The sequence below is a fragment of the Phoenix dactylifera genome, chromosome 2 (assembly GCF_009389715.1).
Source record: "Phoenix dactylifera cultivar Barhee BC4 chromosome 2, palm_55x_up_171113_PBpolish2nd_filt_p, whole genome shotgun sequence".
Taxonomy (NCBI): domain Eukaryota; kingdom Viridiplantae; phylum Streptophyta; class Magnoliopsida; order Arecales; family Arecaceae; genus Phoenix; species Phoenix dactylifera.
Window position 1 is genome coordinate 24,308,046 of NC_052393.1, and position 19,861 is coordinate 24,327,906.

Here is a 19,861-nt window from a genome sequence, read left to right on the forward strand (position 1 = left end):
AAAAAGTCCCATTTTCAACTGGGAGCAGAGCTTATCATGTCAGCTCCTACATGACTTCCCGAATTTTCTCAAACATGGTTTCTGCTTCATGAGCTAAGAAGCTGTGTAACATACAAGCTTGTGCATATTTAACAGGGAATCTTGCAGTTGCATTTAGAACTTCTGAAGGCTGCTTAACGTTTTATTGCTTACATAGGATTTTTCTGCATTAAAAACCATCGACCTAATCAACCTTTCTGTAAAGTTGTTGAGCTCTTATTTATATAGAAACATGATTCAGTATCCACCGAAAAAAAAAAAAAGGAAGACCAGCAAGCTATATTTGACAATTTTGAGAACATCTAAGCAATAACTAATCCAGCTAGCCATGACAGTAGAAGTCAGTATTACATCCAGCACAAATTTAGCCACAGATGAATTGAAAAAAGAAAAAGGCTCTACTAAATTTCACCTGTTGCTCTTTCACTACCGATCACTTTATTTATTTAACAGTGATATATTGATGAGTGCAACTAATTTGTGTACTATGAAGCATTATCCATACACCACAAAAGCATGGTTTTACTTCGGAAGAACAAAATACATTCTCTGACTTAAACCTGGTAAGATCTAAATCTAGTTTACAAAAAGAAAGGCATCCAAATGAAAAAGAACACATTGTGCATCTGGGCCCTGTCTTGGATGCAAGCATTTGTTGAAAGATACACTGCGATATCCACATGATTGAGCTGATCAGTTAACCTGTCAAGGCATACGATATGGAAAAAGAACCACTATATCACACTCTCGAAATGAAGATAGATAGTGCAGTTATACACGCAATGAAATGATCATGAATCAAACATCAGAGAACCAATGTCTTTCTTCCACTTTGTCAGTCTGTAATGTGTCATCTTTTAGCTGTTCTGATTATAATTACGCTCCAAGAAAACTATCCATTAATCGACTTTCAAAAGATAAGCTCCTCTTTATATGGCAGAAAAGGGCAACCCCATTTTTATGCCTCAAGCATAGCATGCTCGTGTGTAATTATATGCTGCAAACTTCCACAGAAGTTAAGATTCAGGTGCACTCAAGAATATGCGCATCTGAGTCTATACATAGTTACTCTTATTAGGTCTAATTATGATGACATGGCCTTTATAAATAACATGCACCATAGGAACTCTGGTGAAAATCAAAAGAGAGGTCATCAATCAATTGTAATAAGATGAAGGGCTTAAGCCCAATCTTTACGGTATTAATCACAAGTATAAGTCACTCGCATAAACTCAGTAATAAATGAAACCAGAGGTCCTAGACATTACCTCAAAAGCAAACAAGTGAGTAATATTATATCTGACAAGTTGCAATAAAGCTAATCTAATTGCAGCTTTACTATTAAAAATGCTGTTCTCTTGATTCAAATGTTGCAAAATAAAAAAGAGCAAAATTTAAATATGGTCAATAGTGACTCAACTTTAATTTACAAGGGCACTAGCTAGTCATCTGACTGTTCAAAAGCAAGGAAAAAACATTCAATTGCCGAAAAACAGAGTCAGATTTTTTGTCAAGCCAGTGTCTTATGGTTCATGCGCCTCAGTTTACTCTGTCTCTCTCTCTCTCTCTCTCTCTGTAGAGACTTCTTCTTAGTTCACTTTTATCTTCTACCATCCACACAGAAAACTCTGGGTGACCAACTGTAAAACTCACATAGATCGCACATATCCAAAACTATTACATGCACAGGTTTATGATGCTCATTCAATACCTATTATAAATTACATATGATGGTACTCAATATATTTTTCCTCAATTAACAAAAATCATGTTTAGATACTTCATCCTCTATTAACTTTCTGAATGATCAAAGCAAAAGATTGCCATCTTGGCTTAAAGCTACAATTGCTCTTGATGACCCCTGAATGTTATCATATACCCTCTCACAAAACTATACAATGTGGCTTTCAGTTTAGTTTCAGAATTGTTAAAGCAATTTGTAGATCAGTTTTGTTTTTATACAATGGAACTCTACATCTCAATCAATTATTTGGCTTCTTCCTTATTCTCAAGGTTCCTGTTGTAAAGAACAACTTATCTTGGTTCTCTTGGAACATTAATATATCATAGGTAATTCATGAGCCACAAAGTCTAATCCTATAAGCTTATGTTCAAATTATATGATGTCATACATGCACACTGCTAAATTTGATTATTCACTTGCAATATGCTACTCCAGTTAACTCAATAAATAAAAAAGAACATCCTCATTCCTAATGCACCAAACGTTATTTGAGCCTCCTAATATCACATCAAAGTTGATATTCTGTCCTTCTACAAGTCTGAAAAAATGCACAGGCAGACACATCCGTTAAAATTAGGGCAGTGGAACCAACAAATTTTTGGCCATATTTGTGCATCTCTGCCTATCACCGTATAAAATGGGCTATGGGTTGTATAATTGTTGGCATCAATTTGAATGCAGATGTAGGTGCCATTTTTCATGTACATCCGTCTCTGAAATTTTGTCAGCTTTGCTATCAGGGATACAATAAGTATGTACTCCAATAATAGACAAAATAGGCTAAACATTTTCAGGAGTAATGATCAGAGAACATCAATGTGAAATGTCTCACAAATCTAGAGCTTTCAGATATAGAAGATTTTCTGTATCACATAAGTTTATAAACTATGTAGACTGATTCCTCGATCTCAAATAGAAAAGGTTGAAGGATAACTGAATTAGAGGAATTCAAAATTGCACTTCTGAATAAATGATCCGAAACAACAGTATGAAGCTCCTTATAAGAAACCTAATCTTCTCCTTAATCATTTCTTTAAACTTATCTGTAGGAATTGGGTTGCTTAGCCAGTTCATATGGTCCCACAAGGTCACCACTACCTTATTTCTCAGTTTCCTAAAGATGAACCTCCTGAGACCACGTCTCGCCTTACAACATGGGGTCTGGCCACTCTATTCTAACAGGGTAACTCTCAGCTTGTCACAAACACAAGCTAGAAGTAACCAAGGAAATAAATTATGAACTAATAAGAACTTCCCCTGATCCCTAATACAGCTAATCCCCATCTGTTCGACATACTCTTTTATGTTGCAATGAGACCTGTAAATTACAAGAAAATCAAGTAAACAACATCAAAATTTTGGATATACTAGTCAACCGTAATACAATATCCTTTGCAATCTTATGACATTCCTCATCCAATTTTGGCTTCTTTAGATGGTTCTCAACCCATATGATATCATCATAGAAAGGGATAATAAAAAGTGGTCCAAAGGATAATATTGCATGAGGCTCCTGCCATTGCAAGATGTGGGGAGGGTCAGATAAAAAAAAAGCAGCCTTATTCCCACGTGCAGAGAGGCTGTCTCCGTGTTTTGAAGTGGAAGATTCAAAGTGGAAGGTTCTAGTTAGTGATAAATTCAAAATGTCATTTGCTGGACTGTAGAATATTTTGATGAAACAGATAATAATTGGACTTCTGTGGAAGCTAGCTGGTGGTTGGCATCCGAAGCATAGAAGTCTATGCATCTCAATGTTTCTGAAGCAATTCAGGGTTCATGATCTAGCTTTGATATGTACAATTGATATCATTAAAGCATCAGAATATATCCAAGTAATGAAGGTCTGGATGTGCTAATGCTGGAAGTTCAAATCCTCATCAACGTCTTGGGCGCATTATGTCTTCATTTAGCGATTGTTACATTAAGTGCTGCATGATTGAGAAGGTTGAGGGGTATGCGTTCCTCACCTTATGTAATTCTTCAGATCTTTTTGCCTAGGGGAACGACCTTGTTTTTTAAACAATGTTAGAAACTTTTTGAATTTTTATTTACGTGCTTAAACGATAGGAGATAAGCTTCTTTATATTAGGACGCAGAATAACTATACCTGTCATTTCTTTCTTCTTCATAGAGTTTCATAATGGAATATTTTAAAGTTCTTACTTTTCCAATTTAACCCCTTTCCTAGGAACCTTGTGGTACCCATAAGTTGGCAGATCTATCCTGTTTCTTTCCCAAACAGTGAAGCATTATTACATACTTATGGTACATAGAGCAGATTAGAGACATCAGTTGGTGTCACTAGAAAGGGTAAAGATAGTGAGGAGATTATGCTGATGAAATTCTATGCTTTATCTTCTGGAGCTGTGAAACACATTCTAGCTGCCACAGATGGACAGCAAATTGAGTCCAAGAGATAGATACCAGTGCTAATCGATATTGTCCACATGAATGAACTCCTTGTATAATGGATTGGGCACTCATTTCAGAAAACCATCCCAATTCTCATCCCCACCGCAAATGATTTCAGGAAATCTAATGATTGGTCATGAGTTTTTTCCAAGAAAAATTATCTAAACTACTTTGAGCTGAACCCAAAACCTATGCCCAAAATCCCTGTAAATCCAAAATTAACATGAGTAAATGGTGTTTGCTCAGTTTGACTTTGGATACGTTGTAAGGAATGGGGCAACATCCCTACCAAAATAAACTTTGAACAATTTTTTTGAATTAATTTCTGAATTATTTGAAAAAATATTACAAATTGTATAATTTTGAATATTATGCATTCAATGTTAGATAATTATATACTAATTTCTCAGATAGCTAGTGTATTTACATAAAAGACTTTCTTTTTTACTAATCTTTTATCCTTGAATTAATTAAAAATGCATACAGGTTTGAAAATTTAGAATTAAATTACTAAAAAAAAGAAAAATAACTGTTGTTTACATCCAAGAATATAGAGGTGCATCTTGGGTTGGGATCAACCAACTCATGTACGTATGTATGTATGTAAACTCATTTTGATAGTGGTAAAATGAAAGAGGATGGCCCAAAGCCAACCCATGCAAAACAAAAGAATTGCCGAAAAGTTTATCAATATGATAGTGGTAGCAAACCCTAGTAGTCTAGTACCTTGGGTAGGCATAGGTGTCCCAAATATCCAGCCTCAAAGAAAGATGCAAAATAGAAACTCCAGTCCAAGGATTCCTGAACCATGCTGAACTGGCCGGTTCAGCACACCTCAGGGCCTACTAAACCAGCCGGGTTGGGGTTATTAATTTTGAGATGGCCCTGGTTCGCATTATTTAAACCTCACTGCCCCCCGCCTCTCCACCCCTCCCTCGCCTGCTTGCAATGAGAGATCCCCCCTTCCCATCGTTCGCGAACCCCTAGCAGCCACTGGTGATGGTCCGATAAGTGGTTTCCTCCCTCCCTCCCTCTCTCTCTCTCATGCATGCTCGGTTTAGGGTTAGTGTTTGCCGAGGTGGCCCCATTCCTCGCTCTCCCTCCCTCTCTCTTCCTCTCTCTTTTTCTCCCTCTCCCCCTCTCTCTCCCGCCATCTTCATTTCGGAACAGGAGTGAAACAAGAGAGAGCTCTTTTTTATTTTCCATTTCAAAGTTTTTTTAAAATTTTCGAATTTTGAACTGAAGTCAGCAAATCATGTGCCAACTTTAGTTCAAAATTTGAAAACAAAAAAAGATTCAAAACAGACCAAAACGGCACAGTACCAATACTGTACCGTATTGTATCACCAAGCAACCGGTACGGGTCCCGAAATAGGTACATAATACGTTGCTCCTATCCACCATATGTTCCAAATATGGGAAGGAAATTGTAGCATGGAAGTTTGATCAAGAGTTGTGCCGTAGGGAACTTGCCAAGATGGTTATCATAGATGAACTACCCTTTAATTTTGTTGACCAACAAGGTTTTAAAAGCTTTTCAAAACTATGCAACATAGGTTCAACCTTGTGTCGTGAATGACGATTACAAAGGATTGCATATCTATATAGGTGGATAGAGGAAGAAGTTGAATGAATCCTTAAAGACTACTTCAAGAATCGGTCTTACAACTGATATGTGGACTTCCATTCAGCATTTGGGGTATATGTGCTTTACAGCACATAATTGGGTGTTGCAAAAGATGATGTGGTTCCAACACCACGTACTGGTGACGAAGTAGGCAAGGCAATTGAAACTTGGTTTGTATTTATGAGATTTAGATAAGTTGCGTTGTATTATGGTAGACAATGCTACTAGCAATGATGTCGCAGCTAGATTTTTGAAAAGAAAATACAACAAGAAAGATGTCTTGCTAATAGATGGTGAATATTTTAACTTGTGTTGCAGTGCTCATATTTCAGATCTTATGTGAAATACGTTCACAGCTCACCATCACAACATGCAGATTTTCAAGAAGTGTGAAGAGGGGGGAAATTTGACAAATATTGGGGCAGCATTGACAAGATAAATATTTCGTTGATCATTACTGTTTTACTCGATCCTAGTTACAGATAGGGATATGTAAGATTTCGATATTCTCAATTCTATGACAAGGAAAAGTTGGATAACATTATAAACAGGGTGAAAGGTGTCAGGCCAGCGAACATTTCAGAAGTATAAAGAATTGGATATGGGTCCTATGGTTGTAGAAAATCTTCCTTCTTCTACAATGTGACACAAGTTTATTGCCATGTTCATAGAACAGATGTGAATCAAGTAGTACAATCAGAACTAGATATTTATTTAGAAGATGCAATTGAAGAGGAAACTTTCAATGTTAGTATTTTGAATTGATGGAAAATTAATAGCTCAAAATATCATGTTCTATCTCTTCTGGCTTATCACATTTTAGCTATTCCAGTCTCAGCTGTTGCTTCAGAATCAACTTTCAGTACTGGGTGCCACATACTTGATATCTTTCATTATTCATTGACTCCAAAAACAGTTGAGCGCAGGATTTGCTGTCAAGATTGGCTCTGGTGTTCGCCAACAGTAAGCAAGATTGAGGAGAAAATTGAAGCACTTGAATTGTTAGAATCAAGTACTCAACATGACTCTATTAGCTTTTACATCTATACATCATTGTCTTTAGTTCTAACATATTTTTTCTTTCTTCTTCCCTCCTCATACCTGATCATATTGATGCTGTTCCTGGCCCAGCACCTTGTTCCATTTGAAAAATGTTCAAGGTGATTTCCATTTCATTTCTAGATATATTTCTTTGATTCTTTCTATTATTTTGTTAAGGTAAATTCACTTTTTATTGCTGGTTTTAGGCCATCTTCCCATGGTTGTTTTATGCCCTTGTTGAGGGCTATATCATCATTTTGCTGAAAAGATTTCAAAGTAATTTTCATTTCATTTCTAATGTCTTTCTATGGTTCATTCTATTATTTGTTGAATAGTAAGAACTTCAATCTTTCTTTCTGCCTGCTGGTTACCTTCTCATTGCAATTGTGCTAACCCTGCTAATGCCATTTACTATTTCACTAAAACTGTTCATTTTTTGTATGCAGTGCTAACTTGTTGAGCCATGAATATCTGGTAGAAAGCTCCTGATATGCTGATTGGATCTGAACAGTTGTATAGATTTTGCTATAGGCAAACTATTTTGGACTTCATACTGTGGTAAACTGAGAGATAGACCGTAAAGATCTGGACAGCTGTATAGATTTTGGTGTAGGCATGCTATGTTGGACTCATTGCACTGTATGCGTACAGCAAAGTGCACTCTTATTCTGTTGTGATTGTAGATTAGTTCTCACTTTTTAGTAGTTCCTTTGTTGTGGATTTAGTTGAGAATTTTGTTAGAATTAACTTACTGTGATATTGATTTTCTACGGTAGCATATGAGAAGTCTAATCAATGAGAATACAGTGAAACAATTGTTGTTAACAGGACAAAAGAAGAATTTATGAACTGTCTCAGTAGCATGCTCAAAGGCTTAGAAGCTACAATATATTCTCATCTGCAGGAATCCAGAAGCACTTTTCTGTTGTTTGTGGAATTCTGTTATAAGTAATACTTAGCAGATTTTCTCATAAATGGTATTATAAGCTTCTCTTTATTTGTGTAAGAGAGGTCAAATTTTATGCTGTCCTTTTCTTGACTTCTTATTTTGGGGAGGGCTTTTGAGTGGGACAGGGTGTGATTTAACTGTAATTGGCATTTTGAATGTAAGGTAGAATGTCCCGTTCCATATAAATTTTTTTTTTGGTACATCGGCGACTCACACCTAACAGGTGGGAGCATGGTATACTGAACCGGCCCGTACCGACCAATTCAGCACCTACCATATTGGTCCAGACCCTAACCAGTACGATTCAACCGTAAAAAATGGTACAGGGCCCGTACCGGCCGGAGCTGGGGAAGAAGAAGAGAAGGAGAGAGCGAGCGGGGGAGGGAGGGAGAAGGAGAGGCCTCCGCGCCCCGTAGCCCTCCGCAGGCGATGGAGGCCTCTCCTCCCTCCCTCCCCTGCTCACTCTCTCTAGGCCTTTGTATTCTCCAGCTCCGGCTGGGTCCATTTCAGTACGGGCCCAATACCGGTTCTGGTTCCGAACAAGCCGAACTGGTTTGGTAGGCCATCGGTATGCCTACCGGTACCGGTTCAGCATACCTTGGGTGTGAGTATTGCTCAAAAAGTCAGAAAGTAAAATAGACTGCAAGGGAGATGCATGTAATTTTTCAATACAATAGATTCATGGGAAAAGTGCTCTAAACCTTTAACTTTTGTTAAAAATTTATATTCAACCTGATATAACCAGAATAACCTGGCCTGATCTAACCCGACCTATCCTTAATGCGAACCAATCCGATTTCAGGTCAATTTGAGTTTGATTTGGGTTGGGTTGAAGAAAAGCCAACCAAAAGTAGGGTTGGATTGAGTTAGGGTTTGACATCAAACCAATCCATCCTACCTGAGTTGCAGCCCTACAAGAACACGACATTACTACTGAATGCCATTACAAAATATCTTTCTCTGTTTGCTAATCATATGATTAGTGCTATCTTTAGATTTCTTTAATGTACATCAATCCACTAGTTGTAACTATTGTCATACCCCTATATACTAGATCTATGTTTTTTAGTAACTTAATTGCTTTTCAAATACTAATCTTAACACCTATATGTTATAAATTTATTTTAATTCCAAGTTATGTGATTTGTTTCGTAAAAATGTTTCTTAGTTCATTCAGCAGACATAGAAACCCATACCTAAAGTAGTTAATATTCCCACCTTATTTCTTGCAAAACCATGGCATTAATATAAGAAAACATGATTTGGAGGCCAAAAAAGCCCCCATACTAAGGGAGTACTAGCTGTAGCAAAGCATACCTTTCGGTTCCTTTCATTAGCGAGATCCTTGGTACCAAGCATATCATACCAGGCCTCTCACAGTATGCCCTTGTTTCTCAATAATCCAAACCTTGCTTTATATTGTATACTTGAATATATATACATGCAGACATAGATATATAATCTATATGCATATTTAGATATACTTAAATATAGGTTTCTGTGTCTTTGTCTATTTTTGTATCATAGGCATATTGCCCCCAATTTCCGAAAAGACAAGGCTTTCATTATGGTCAGACAGAGTGACGATTACTAAGGTATGTTTGTTTCGCTGGAAAAACCAAAGGGTCAATAGAACCGATTATGACTACTTGAGAAGCGTACATAACAAACTTTTGAGTTCTGTGTCTATGTCTATTTTTTGTATCGTAGGCATCTGTATATGATGGTCTAGGCAGGGTCAATTAGATATCGAGGTCTATTTATTATCAACGTGGACACCCAGGCATCCAGGTTAATGACTTCACTTACAATTCCTCCAATAACAAAGAACCACAAGCATCATGCTTTAGAAAGTAAATTAGCATAGACTAATTATTTCTAACAAAATCAAACTATTAAAAATCATAATAGTCTATATACAACACAAAACATATAGTCATCTGAACTAGCTACGTAACAACATTGTATGATATGGCAAATTGTAGAAAAATTTTAAATCCGATGTGTGGCTTCAAGAGAGGAAACATCTAACTCAGCAAGATATAACACCGTACAGTGTACAGGGTATATATGTCAGATGCTATCCACATTTGCATGTTCACAAACAATATGCTGATAATAGTTAATTAAAACAAGGTAACAGAATCTCCATAGTTTGCTTGTGTTACGCATCTTTAGATGACCAGATCAACCTACTTATTTTTAAAGCATAAAAAACCAGAAAACTTTGCCATGTTTGCTGTGTTTGATGATATCTGATCTAAATCATGGGATCTCTAAAAACATTGTCAGATACCAAATATTAGTAAGGATATCGCATAAATTCACTGTCTTTGTTCTTCCTTTTAGACAGATGTGAAGGCGACAAGAAATAATAATTATTGAAGTAGTTGGAGGACTGCTCTTAGATATTCTGAACAGCCAATTGGTGGAAGCAGTGCAGTACCTTAGTTTGTTAAGCTAAACTTTATACTCATGGATGTGAATCCATTTTGTAGATGACCACTTATTCCCTTTAAGTACAGGGCACCCACCTGCAAGAAAAACATACAACAATATACTTTCTGGCAACTTAAACATATGGTTGTTGAAGAAGGATTTCAAAAGTCAAGGAGATCAATATCATGTGATAAAATAGTTATAACAATAAACCCACACAGTTTAAGTCAAATTTCTTGAAAGACCAACAGTGTGAAGTTCTAAAAGGGAGGGTCTTCTATCTAGTCAACCAACACACACTCACCATGCAAGCTTGATGGATCAAGAGTGGCATCAGGCCTCATGCTCCAGAAGAGTAATGCATCTCCCATTTTAGGTTTAACAGAAAGGCCTTTCTTCCCACACTCTGATAGCTCATTATACCATGGTAAAGAACTGCTGTTTACTCTGGCAGCAGGGAACACTGTCTCACCACCTTCCTCAACGTCCGAACTGAACAACAGCAGAAATCAAGAGCAAAGAAACAATTGTCAAAAGTTGTTTCAATCCAAAGCAATGCCAAGCTGATCACTGTGTCAACAAACTCGTGAGGTATATAAAGTAGGATACATACAGGTACATGAGAAGCGTAGCTATTCGCTGACCCCCATTCTTAATATTGAATTCATCAAGAAAGTAATCAAAGTGAGGTTCATATTTTTGTCCAACTTCATAATGGAGAATCTGAAGACCCTCACCATGCTCTGTACAAAACAAAGTCAGCTTTTGGATATGAACATGGTAAATATAGAAAAAAAATGTTTTTGAATAACACAGCTAACAGGAAAATTTAGGAGCAGAGGTAGCAGAAACAAAAAAATTAGCAAGAGAAATCAAGATGGTACAACTAAATATAGTCTTGCTTGACAATTGTACTCATTCATGCCATGTACCGGTAACCCGAGATTGCAGGACACAATATGCATACTGAAATTATAATAATAGTGGTCATGTATCCTCATTGATATAAATTAAGCACTTCTTGATGGGGAATCACCAAAAAAAAAAAAAAAATCTAATGGCCATGCTCAAATAACAGTACTGTTATAGATGGAGAACACCCATGCACTATTGAAGTTGCCTCAAGTTGTATGCTTTCATGTGATCAGTATATTAATTCAGCATCCAACTCTTTAGAGTAATTAATTGAGCTATGAAAGTCTTCAAACCTCTGGTTCTTCTGATTTGATGCATGTCTCTTAAGTCACTGGCATGAATTTCATTTTGGTTACAAATATACCTTTTAACAAAAAATAAGATTCTCGCTCAAGTTTCGTGGACTTTATTCAAAAAGAAATAAGTGGTTATCTCTGGTCATATTAGATTGATGTGGAAATCTAGTAAAACCAACAAGTACTCTTTTTATCCATATATCCAGGTACTCCCAGCCCATTTTGAAACAGTTATGCAGAATCCTGACCAGTGAGGGCTATATCAAGCAATTGCATGCCAAAATGAGGTGGTCAGATTTTTTAAAGGATACAATGACTGGCCTTCCTGATATGGAAACCTGGACATACTTCATTTAATAGTTTAGGGAGAGGATATAGAAATTAGAGGTAGGATTTAAAATTGGGAAGTAATAAAATAGGGCCAATGGGCATTCTAGAGTTCTTTGATCAGCTTTCTTGGTTTTATAGTTTTATGTATAAAATTCTGTGACCAAATGAAGATTTTTGGGAATAAGTAAGTAGGTAAGAATAGACAGAAACATCAGAGGAAAAGGTGAAGGAGGATCTGAGAGCAGAAATAGCCAAACCTTTAATATTTTTAATTTTCTGAAACCAAAACAGATTCAATGATTCTTCAAATTTCATCACTCTACATAGACCCAATTTTAAGGAGGCAAAAACAATTAGAAAATGATATTTCCTCATTCAAAAAGGACTCTCATAATGCCTATTATTATCCTAGGGCGGTCTAACACAGTTTGCCATCTCGGTACCGAATGCCGTACCGGTACCATGATGATACAGAGTCGGTGCGTCCGGTGAGGAGGTCAATTCAGCGTATCAAGACCCAATACACCCTCCCGTACCAAGTCTCGATTCGATATTGATAAGGTACTATATGCCCGGTATGGGGCGATACACACCGGTACGGCAAATCTTGGTCTAATGTGAGTGATTAAAGAAAGAACATATAAATTATAATCAACCCAAAACTCTCCTACATGCAAAACTTTCCAAATGAAAATATAAAATAGAAGGAATTAGTAAATATTAGCTAAATCTGGTAAAATATTTTATAAAACTTCCATACTCCACCGAACACCACTAAAATATCCCCTAAAAACTTGTGGTGCTGGAATTCTCCCCATCAGTAAGAAATATGAGCCATCAGATGAAGATCAGTACTTCAATGCATGCTAAACTTGTGCTGAAGCTTAGTTGTAGACCCAATAGCCCTTTTTGTTGATAAATCTCTCAATCAAGCACATTTGTCGTTCAAACCAGTAAACTGAAACTTTCTTAAGTCCCTCACACTCCTTGATCTGATTATGTTCATCTTTGAAGCACTTGCACTTGCACCTAACCTTAAATACCGGAAGCTGGTTGGTTGTGGGTTTTGAGAAGCAGGCCTTTTAAGAAATTTAATTATAAAATGCTTAGGAAACGGATGCAGAGATGAGTTCCCGAGGAGATTCAGAAACATGGGTGCCATCCCCTTAGTAGGAATGAGGGACTAAGGGTATGACAGTTTCTATATGGAATTTTGGTTGTAAATTATTCTTGATTTTGATATAACTACACTCACAACATTTTAAGGTCATAACTTGATGCTCAAGAGTCTACTCAGAGTGTTAATCAAGGTACGCAGAACCGACTGAACCGATGTACCGGTGGAGACCGGTACCGGTTCGGTACCCGTTGGAACCAGTACCGAACCGGTTTAGAAAAAAAAAAGAGCAGACGCACGCGCGGATACGCACGTGTCCGCGTTATGCTACAGAGTGGCATTTAGTCGCATTAAAAGCCCACGTGGGGCAGCACGTGGGATCGCAACCGCGCGCGGGGACGCGCGGTTCGCACCGCATGGAACGCGCGCGGGTGCGAGTCAGGGACGTGTTTCCCCACTCGCGCCCGTGCCCCCACGGGCAGACGCGCTGCCCTGCGAGCGGGCACTATTCCCCAGGCCTCTCTCTCTTTTTTTTTCTTTTCTTGTTTTTTCCGTTCTCCTCTTCTTCTTTCCGAGCCTCTCTTTTATTCCCCTCTCTCCTCCTCTCTTCTCCTCTTTTTCTCCCTTCTCCTGCGAGCAAGGGAGGTCTTCTTCCCCGCGAGGTGCTCGGGAGGAAGAAAGAGGCCCGGTAGCGCAAGAGAGGTCTTCTTCCCCTCTTTCCTGCCCACTACTCCTCTCTTCCCCCCTTCTTCCCCGCAAGTACCAGTGGGAACCGGTGCGGTTCGCATCGTTACCGAGCTTGTACCCGTGCGAACTACACGATTCACACCGGTATGGGCAAGAAACCGTTCGGTTCCGACCCCTTTGGCTATACCGTACCAATGGAGGCCGGTACCGGTACGGTACAGGCTGAGTCGGTCGGTTCCGACCAGTTCAGTAGACCTTGGTGTGAATGAATTTAGAGGGCCTTCGTGAAACGCATCTTCTAGATGTTAGGTGCAATAAAATGTAGTCATTTTCATCAAATTATCATGGCCTGAGAATGTGATGACTGGATTAGGAATATAAAAGGTAGAATTAGTTTATTTGAAAGTCTAGGTTTCCTAAACCTAAATAATGTAAGGCCATCCACAAGAATGTGGAAAACAAATTAAGGAAGCTTTTAATTGCCATTCCTTTTATTCTATCTTCTTCTTCCTTAACCCTTGCTTTTACTTTAGGGAGGATATGCTTCCGAAGTATTAATGTTCCATAAGTAAAATTTTATGCAAAGGAGAATTAGTTTCTGATGTTCAACCATTGTAGAAGCAATTCCCACACTGATTTCTATTTATAGTAGCATCCTCATGATTACCGATGTTGCTATGAAGCATGGACACGGATACGAGATATGGATACAATAGAATACTAGCAAATCTTGAAAAAGTAGGACCACGATATACACAATAAATGAAAAGTTGTTTCTTTTAAAAAATAGTATTCATGATAATAGACACATTTTAAGATTGGGTGGAGGTGTTAGGTTTCATGCAAGAGCAAGAATAACATAATATGAGTGAGGCCGGACAATTCCTAGGTGGGTCCCCAAGGCATGGGGCACCTAAATGCGAATAAGTTCTTGAGATCAGGTTCCATTTTAGGTAGTTTGTGTTCAGAAAACAAGACCAAAGTGTAAATGCTATAAACCATAAGCTAGTAAAGGATGGCTCAGACCCGCCCTAGTCACTAGAAGATTCCTGTGGATGCCAGAAACAATAATATAAATCATTTTTAGCAATCTAAAGCAGGCCCATGTTAATTTATAGAATTCAAGATGCAGAGTTCAATGACATTGAAAACTCTAGAGACTATTTCATGTTAACAGTCATAGTCACAACTATATGCATTACCAAAAGAATCCAAATCACACTGCAACCAGACAGTAGATTGCATAGCATAGACTCAAGAAAACATGCATAAGAATTTCAAATTATTCAACATATATCAATGTGACATTGTGTTCCCTCCTACAAATATGAATATTAGTCTACGTTAGAAAATGAATATTATCTCTTGTACAATTATAGTCATGTCACTAGATAATTTTTTAACAGTCAACCATCACGCATTTTGAAAATCAAGTCTATCAAGATATTCATAATTTTGTTAACAAAAATTCCAGATTAAGAGGGTATCTTGCACCATCTTATATGGCCAAACATGAACACTCTACAGCTACTTCATGATTAATTCCTTATGTAATCTATTTAGATTATTGAATGAATCAGGGAATGAACTGTGCATGATCGCCGACACAAGTTTTGAAGTTGAGCAAAAGGTTCTTCCTCCAAACACTAAATCAATCTTTTGGCTTCTCATGGCTCATAGTACTGATATTCAAAATATGCAAAGGATATCCATCCAGTGTTTCATGTGGCGAAAATAGCATATCTAGTTTAATCACTATATTAAGACAAGGGACTTATTTTCAACAATTTTCCTTCTAGTGCTGAAGTTTCAATTTTCTTATAGAAAACCAAAAAGCATCATGTATTTCTACATAATCCATTACCAGATGCACCTAACAAGAAGTGTGGAATCGATAAATATTGTCACCTTATTTTCAAACTTTAAAAATCAATTCACAAGCTGCAGTTTCAATATCCTCTTGTGTTTTCTTTTATTTTCAGTATTTCACACATACTTTTATCCTTGACTTAATTCCCAAAACATTGGAATTAATTATTTTCATGATATGCATGTTAAACTAAAAATGCTCTTATCCAATTAATTCTTTCTTCATATTGGCTTTTGTATTTTGAAATTTACAGAATGTGTTTTAAATAGGACAGTAATCAGTCCAAAAGGAAATAAATGTCAACATTTAACAGATATTTCTTGATAACTGCGTGTTGTTACCTACATCTATATGCATCTTTTAGTATCGTTGATATGTGGTATTACACAGAATGGTTGCATTAAGTCAACAGGAAGATCATTTTGATGTAATAAGACAAGGAAGGAACATGCTGCCTGATTAGAAGTACTTAATATCATATTTTGCCTGAGGGGTTTCAGCAAATATGCTTACTAGTAGATGACATAGAATTCCTGATTGTGTTTGTGCATGCTTCTTTGCTTTGTCAATCACAAGGTGATTAAAGAACACGGAATCAAGTAAAAAGATAAACACTGACTATGTACTAGCCACTAAATGCAGATTAGTTAGAAAGAAAAAAAATCCAAGTCACATACCTACAGGTATGAAGGTAAAATCTGCTATCCTTTTCTCAATGGTTCGGATGATTTTGTCTTGTCCTCTTCCAAGAAACATGCCAGAGCTTGTCCGAACCCTTTGAAAAATATATTATAACTAAAAATCTTTTTTATACGATAGCATTTCCCCAAAAGTAGGAGGGATTAGTGATAAGCAAACCTGCTATCTTTACTCCGACCGGTAGCACTATCAACAACTGTGGACTTCTCCATGTGAGGCTTTGCTAGTTCAATTAGGTATTCGCATTCCTCTTTGGACTGATCAAAGCATATCCAGTATCAGTATTTGTGTGCACAGCAATCATAAATCATAGTAAACTTAAAAGAATATCTCTGATTAGGAAAAAAGTCACAAGTCAACCATGTCAGAATAACATTTTATTTGACTTAACAAATCTAATCAAGATCAAAAAAACAGAATTTGATGTTAAACAAATATATAAAACAGCAATTGTGCAAGAAAAAAGTCAAAACCGAAAGAAGAAACAGAATTTAACTGATAAGATTGACCATTGTGCATGTGTATTCTAATAATAGTCTACAATCAGCATATATGTTATTATACCTGTTAGCTGTTGCATGTATTTCCTGTTTACATTGATTTTATTAGGACACAGCCTCAAGTTTATGACCACATCTGCCAGATCATGATCACATTCTTCTTTATTTGTGTGGTATGATTTAAATTTTACCTAGGGGAGCAAAAATGGATTATCATGAGTCAAATTTAGCCAACATGTTTGATGATCAAAAGAAAGTTGAAATGCAAGGAAAAGAAAGTAAAGAGCAATCTACTGCTATGCTAGGCTAGTCAATAGTTAAATCACTGTGGAGTTATGGAATGAGAACTTGCTGGGGCACAAGGCATTGTGTACCAAGGAAGACACAAGAATCTCTAAGGTTCACAAAAGGGTTGAAATATTTCCAGAAGGTACTAGATTCTATTAGATGTTGGATAGATTCTGGATAGCTATCTGAATGATTCTTATTTTGCACTGAGGAGTTGAACACAGATGGTAGGAAATGCATAGGATAGTCTAGGTGGTTCTTGATCATTGGATGTTTGCCACTTGGCTTTATCCTAGCCCTGCTCACTGAACTCCAGAAAAAGGAATTTCGCCTTTCTTAACCAAGTAAGATAGGAATAAAGCTGTAAGATAAAAAGCTTGTTAGAGTTTTTTTTTTAAAAAAAAAATCCATCCCACTTGCTTGTCGTCTAAATGCTACTAGGGGTATCAATTCAAGTTCCAAAAGGGTAAGCTAAAGTGTCTGGCATAAGGTAGCATCCTAAAACAGCGGCAAAATCATAGAGCAAGGTTGGCTAGTGTCTAAATTTGACTGCCAAATGTGTCTGAAATTGATAACCAAAAAAAAAAGGGGCCTGAAATTGGGAAGATAAACGAGCCTTATAGCATAAAAGGTAGGTATCCAAAAAACATATGGAATGAAGCTCAGTGGATTAAGAATTATGAAAAAAAAAGGCATGATTCCAATTTCTCAAGGATGAAAATTGTCTTAAAGATGGACCTTGCACGAGGAAACTTGAGGTGATTGGAAGAAAAGGTGATAAACTGATAATCACACCCTGATATGAGGGTCTAACAGAGTGAAGGTAACTTGCAAGCAAAATGCAGGCAATCAGACATCCACATTATTGTGTATGTCTTCAAAATCAAAACTGGAGTCTTCGATAGAGATACAAGGCCATCTCATGGACAAGGCTTGCTCACACTTGGCAACCTTCATAATAAAATTCACGATTTTATGGTGTGTTATGCCACAAGCATTATAATCATTAAAGAACAGCCTAAGAGTGGGATCAAAGAGATGAAGCCAGGGGACTCAAATCTTCACAAAGGAAAAACATAACAAAATTTCTGCACAACTTTGAAGATGAGGAGGTGCGAGAAGGACATATAAATAATAGAATATGTGATGTAATGTTGGAAGCAAAAGCTTGACAACATGGGGAGAAGCTTATGCATCATTAAGATTTGGAGGGACTGAGCGAGTTAAAAAGTGATTCTTGCCTGTGATTTTGAAATACGTAGCTTAGAAAAAGCTCAAAGATTGAGAACATGATTTAAAGCAAAATGTTCGCATTGGTACTTCAAAAGCAACCAAAATTGATGTAGCATTAATCTCAAAAGCTCTCTCTCCCTCTCTCTCTCAAACACATACACATGCGCCAACTAACTATAGAAGACTTCCAGCATAACTAAATAAATAGAATTTTTTTTTATCTTGATAGCACCAGAAAAGTTTATAAATCTTGGGGTAACTTAAAAAGGCACATAAAATATCAAGCAATGACGAGGAGCCCACCAATATAGGTTAAAGTGATAACAATGATAAGATGCATAACAAAGGTCATAACAAATAATGGTTCACCTATGTTGACCATTATTGCCCCAACATTATGCCCACAAGAAAGCTACGAAAGCCTTCCAGAAGATACAAGAGGGAACACAACAGAAATGTGACCTGTGAAGCCAAGAATCACGAAGGCCAAGAAGATTATCTTAAAATTGCTTTCATGCAGACAAGATGAAGATTGCTAGCTCAGATGCACAACCATTTGAGGGCATTACCAAGGAAGCTCAAATGCATTGATGCATTAACCAAAATTTCTTTAACAGAGAAAGAGATGTTCTCAGAACGGATTTAAGAACAAAGAAAGAATCTGCAGACTATAAGGACAACTGTTATCGTTGTATCAGAATTTATTTCAGTAAAATAAAGGTTCTAAATGTGGGCATTCTATACCAGCAAACGAGAACCTCTAATGCAGTTGAACCTAGGGATTTATAGATTTCAAAATACAACAAACATCAAAATCATGTTTCTTTAACAAAAACATCAGAAATTAAGCAAGAATTAAGCAGCAGACGAGCAATTAGTCTTCTCTCCTACATCAAGCAAACCGCATTGCTTCTTAGATCCAAACATAACGCATAAAAATCAAATCTTTCAACAATTACCAACATAAATTCCGTTCAATTTTAACAAAGGTTTATAAAACAAAAACATCGCAGGATACGAACCAAGAAATTATGGTAGATGAAAGCCCTGGGCTCCCAGGAGAGCACCTCCGTCCACTGCTCCCCTCTCTGCCCCATTCCATTTCTGCTGGAGAAAAAAACCAAGTACAAACAAGAAATCAACAAAGAACTCCCCAGATCCATTGAAACAGACCACCAGATTCGATCGATCCCACTTCCAAATAAACAAACAAGCGGAAGAAACAAAGAGAAGGAGTAGAGTCCGGAATCCTACGTACGTTTCGCGGACGGATATATGGGAGACGCGGTCGGCCTTGGATTTTGGGGCGTCGTTGGAGTTGACGGGGAGGGAGAAGATTCCGAGGGCGAGAAGCATCAAAAGGACCACCGACAGCATCAGGAGCGCCGCCAGGATCAGCGTGTACGGTGAGGATCTCCGGCCAGAGAGCACCCGATTGTGCCGCGCGCCCCTCGTCATGGCCGCCGCCGCCCCCGAGATCGCCGGCGAGTTCTTGACGTCGAGAGAAGGAGATCGGAGGAGAGAAGGAAGGTCTCCTTCCTTAGATTTTACTTCCCTTATTTATTTATATTTACGTTTCTTTTTGCGTAATTGTTTGCCGTATTCTTTGGCGTGTGCGGGATTCCGAATGTCGGTTTCATAAAATATGACGGCGAAGAAAGCTCGGCTGGTCGTT

General features: G+C 37.5%; 1 protein-coding gene across 3 annotated transcripts; it reads right to left on the reverse strand.

The window, feature by feature from the left end:
* Window positions 1–416: 416 nt before the first annotated feature.
* On the reverse strand, window positions 417–19,856 carry LOC120103916 (probable prolyl 4-hydroxylase 3). 3 transcript variants are annotated; one of them, XM_039123727.1, is made up of 8 exons: window positions 19,445–19,856; window positions 19,209–19,293; window positions 16,325–16,422; window positions 16,144–16,241; window positions 10,865–10,994; window positions 10,556–10,743; window positions 10,259–10,346; window positions 417–706 (listed from the first exon to the last, which is right to left on the reverse strand). In XM_039123727.1, exons 1-7 carry the CDS (start codon window positions 19,642–19,644, stop codon window positions 10,273–10,275), a joined length of 873 nt encoding a protein of 290 aa, XP_038979655.1. In that variant the 5' UTR covers window positions 19,645–19,856; the 3' UTR covers window positions 417–706; window positions 10,259–10,272. The 3 variants fall into 3 exon arrangements, with proteins under 3 accessions (XP_038979655.1, XP_038979654.1, XP_038979656.1); XM_039123726.1 differs by having other exon boundaries at window positions 419–741; window positions 19,445–19,850; XM_039123728.1 differs by having other exon boundaries at window positions 419–741; window positions 19,209–19,290; window positions 19,445–19,842.
* Between the last annotated feature and the right edge of the window lie 5 nt (window positions 19,857–19,861).

What these genes read in the sequence shown, in the direction of transcription:
- LOC120103916 (XM_039123727.1), bottom strand. Translation starts at nt 19,644, where the DNA reads ATGACGAGGGGCGCGCGGCACAATCGGGTGCTCTCTGGCCGGAGATCC. An exon ending in TCATCTACCATAATTTCTTG is followed by an intron (nt 16,423 to 19,208) that starts GTTCGTATCCTG and finishes TGCTTTGATCAG; the next exon opens with TCCAAAGAGGAATGCGAATA. An exon ending in GCTACGCTTCTCATGTACCT is followed by an intron (nt 10,744 to 10,864) that starts GTATGTATCCTA and finishes GCTGTTGTTCAG; the next exon opens with TTCGGACGTTGAGGAAGGTG.